A 3778-nucleotide genomic window follows, 5' to 3' on the forward strand; every position below is an offset into this window, starting at 1 on the left:
AGAATGCCTCAATGATTTTAAAAATCCTAAATCTAGAAATTCATGATATCAAATATAGGCTGAATAATGCTTAAGAAAACAATTGGAAACCTCAGTATTTGACTGACCATACTTCTTTCTCTAATAAGGCACCAGTATAGGGCAGTCATACATAAAGACTTTAAATGATATCAAATGAAGATGATTATTGGTAAGGCAGGCAGATAAAAAGAAATGCACTGAAATGATATAAAATTGTCTCTGAAATAATTTCATAGCTATTCAGGAAGTCTAGCTTAATATGAATATAATTTTCCATTTCAATAATCTTGAATATAGAAGCTATAGTTATAGGGTTTCTGTGAGCTCAGAGGGTTTTTCTTTCAACAGGAAACAAACCATGCACAATATTTTCCATAGCATTTTCTTTTACTTGGTGGCTATATCACCATATCACTTAATATTAAAAATTTCAAGAAAACGGGAGAGGATAATATTAAAAATGTAATTTCTCCATTTCTTCAAGTTAGTGATCAAGCTATAAAATAACTCATTTAATGATAATTTATAACTTTTGTACTTAAATAATTTATATTTTACATGAATGCAAAAATCCTTACATCCTCCGACTTTAAGAAGCATGGTTCAGTGGAAAGAGCAATGGCTTTAGAGTGAGAAGAGGCAGACTCCAGTCTGGTTGTCTGTTTGGGCACATAGATTAACCTCCCTGAGCCCCGACTTTTCACTCTGTGTAAAAGCTATAATAAAAGTTTCTCCGGCCACAAAATATTGTGATCGATTAAGATTTTATGTGTGAGAGAAATTTGTAAAAGTACTGTTTAAAAATGAGTTAACATTATTTCTGTGTATATTTTCTAATATGTGCCAAAGTTAAAACAGAATGAAACGTTTGTTCAAGCATCCCTGCCTTAGAACTTAGTCTTCTATTTTATATTAAATATAAATTCCAGACACACTGAGGTAAGTTTAAAGAACAGATATTTATGTTTGAAATTGAGATACTCAATGAATAAGATATAACTAAATAAAGATGATTCATAAATAAGTGTGGCATGACAACAGGTAATCCAGCTTTTGGTCACTGTCTAATTAGAAAGCATCTTCTAAATATGATCTCAAAAATCTCAGCAACACATAAGACCATTGTAATTACAGTAAATGTGTACATTGCAATGAGAAAAATTGTCTTCTCCAAATGTTCCGGCACCATGCATTGTACAATAGTAAACTTTCCTCCAAGAGACCCAGCATCACACAGGTAGAGAGGTTTCACTTGGAAACCAAAGAGGCGTGTTTGGAGCCAAAATGCTATCACCTCCAGACTAATCCTTAATAAAACAGAGAGGATATAAAGCACAGAGTAGATGGGCTTCTGAAGGATGCATTCTTGATTGATGCTTTTACACGCAGCGTAAAGATGGAAAATAGCTCCAGGAACCAGGACAATCACTAGTTGTAAAGCCCAGAACACCTAAAGTATGTCAGAAATGTCTTAGTCAAATCAATCAACACGTAACCAAAAATACGCTAAAAATGTTCACTGACTCTCAAGAGAGGCTGACATAAAATTCTAAGTTTCATGTTTTATAAAGATAATAAATGAAGATAGTAATGTTGAACATATCTCATTTAATTACTAAGATGCTTAAAACTTTAAATATCTTAGTAATTGTGAAAATATCATATTTTACTGTCATCAACTACCAATTACTAATTATGATGAAATATTTTAGTAGCTGCCCAATTTCTATTTTCTAATTACAGTCCTGGAATATAGATAGATCAATATCTATTGTCTGTTTTCGCTGTATCACTATATCTATAATAGAAAATAGGATGCTGGAGTTGGAAGAAACTCTTGACCAACTCAAATTAACTTACCTGAAATATACAGCCAGTTAGAGAAAAAAAATAATAATCCTAGAAATAAGACCTGTTAGGGCATTCTTCATCTTATCATGACATTATTTTACATTTACAAAGAAAACAATTTTATTTGGTGTAGAATAAGGTTTATGTGAACACAGAAAGGCTTACTTGTGGAGTGATTGGCCTGAACTGACTGTAACAGAAGAGGTTAATTTCTCTCTTGTCGGGATCACAGCTGAAGTGCTGAGCCTCATTCCCATAGACTGCAAAGCCCAACACCCCAAGGAAGAACATTCGGACGGATCCAAAGAACAGCGTGTGGAATTGACCGATCACCGTCGGAGGCTTCATCTGTTATGGTTTTAGGAGAAAAAAAAAAAACCTTTTAGAAACAAACGTTAAAGGAGGACATTTTAGAGGATGTTTTCATTATCACATTTTTAAAAGTTTAAGATTTATGAAGTTTTGAGGCGCGATAGAACCTTAGAGATCATCAAGCCCAATGCAAATCCCGCGTTATAAGATTTCCTACCCTTTTTCACTCCGAAACCATGAAGGGCAACAGTCAAATAGGGACATGCTGTTAACCAAATGTATGATTCTGGAAATATTTAAAAGCCTTTGAAGTCAATTAATAGCTCCTATCCCTGTAATCCTTTTGTGATAAAATCCAGAGAATCTTAGGATCTCTAGTACCTCTTTTGGAAAATTAGATAACAAACAAAACATTAAACTCATTAGGATGCACACTATCCTACCAACCAGATGTTTGTTTAGTTGTCATTACAGTTTATTTTCTACTTATCAGTGATCAAATCAGAGAGAGTGAGCTACTTTAAAACACCAACAGCTAAAAGTACCTCCTGAATTATTCTAGTCATAGTTTTAAATTCAGAATACTTTGAAGTATCTGGTTAAGATTTATATTATTCTCCAGATACGTAACGGACCTTAGTCATCAACACCCATGCAAATCAGGTTAAAATACACAGAGAGGATTCATACAGTTTGTTTTTTTGTCTAATACTTACACATCCTTCATAAAAGTTTTTGATGTAATTTAGAGACATGTCTCAGGAGCTGGTATCCTGGCATCCCTGTGGGGGAAATCTTGACCCACTCGTCAGTTCGCTTCCACCAGAATCAAACTCAAATTCTGTCATGACTCCTATAATAGAAAGCATTTATCACTGCAAATGACTCTCCCCTCCTCCTTTTCTGTCTTTTTCTTTTTTTTTTTTTTTTTCCTGGATCTCTGGGGCCCCAGTCAATTTTCCTATCTCTGTCCCAAAACAAAACAAAAACCAAGAAACAAAAGCCGAGGGCATGTGGTCAATCTAATAATCCCTTGATTTACGCTGTCAGCACAGCTAGTGAGCCAGACAGGAGTGCCAGCAAAGCAAGAGGCCAGCAAGGGCTCAGAGCACTCAGTGCCTTTCAATTACCTGAGAATTTCCTGTATGTAAATCAGTGGATCCTCAGCTTAGAGTTTTCCATTTAGGTGTGTCTGAAAACACAAGTACATGAAAAATTTTCCTGATTCTTTCTTGTTTACCTCTATGGAATAGAACTAATTTCTGGGAAGTTTAAGAAACTGTAATCCAGGCTATGATAGCTATTACACCATTGAATATTACTGATGTGTTGCTGTATTTGTCTTTTTGCTGCGTGCTTGCCACAGACGTGGAAAAATCTGCAATTAGATCTCTGTTCTAAAGAAAAGGATAGGGTACTGCTAACCAAGACAAGACTAGCATCTAGCCCTCCCTTTCTTTTGTCCTTGAGTAGATGCATCATCTGCTAGACATTGTTATGGGTGCTGAGGAATCAGCAGGAGCCAAGACAGATAAATAGCTGCCTTCTAACTGGTACATCTGCTTGCTTTCTTCCATCAACCTGGAATGCCGTA

At 35.2% G+C, this 3778-nt stretch overlaps 1 protein-coding gene across 1 annotated transcript; it reads right to left on the minus strand.

Annotated features, from left to right (window-relative positions):
* Window positions 1-961: 961 nt before the first annotated feature.
* GJE1 (gap junction protein epsilon 1) lies at window positions 962-3097 on the minus strand. Its single transcript, XM_070602703.1, has 3 exons — window positions 2901-3097; window positions 2038-2220; window positions 962-1471 (listed from the first exon to the last, which is right to left on the minus strand). Exons 1-3 carry the CDS (start codon window positions 2937-2939, stop codon window positions 1079-1081), a joined length of 615 nt encoding a protein of 204 aa, XP_070458804.1. The 5' UTR covers window positions 2940-3097; the 3' UTR covers window positions 962-1078.
* Between the last annotated feature and the right edge of the window lie 681 nt (window positions 3098-3778).

The sequence above is a fragment of the Equus przewalskii genome, chromosome 32 (assembly GCF_037783145.1).
Source record: "Equus przewalskii isolate Varuska chromosome 32, EquPr2, whole genome shotgun sequence".
NCBI lineage: Eukaryota > Metazoa > Chordata > Mammalia > Perissodactyla > Equidae > Equus > Equus przewalskii.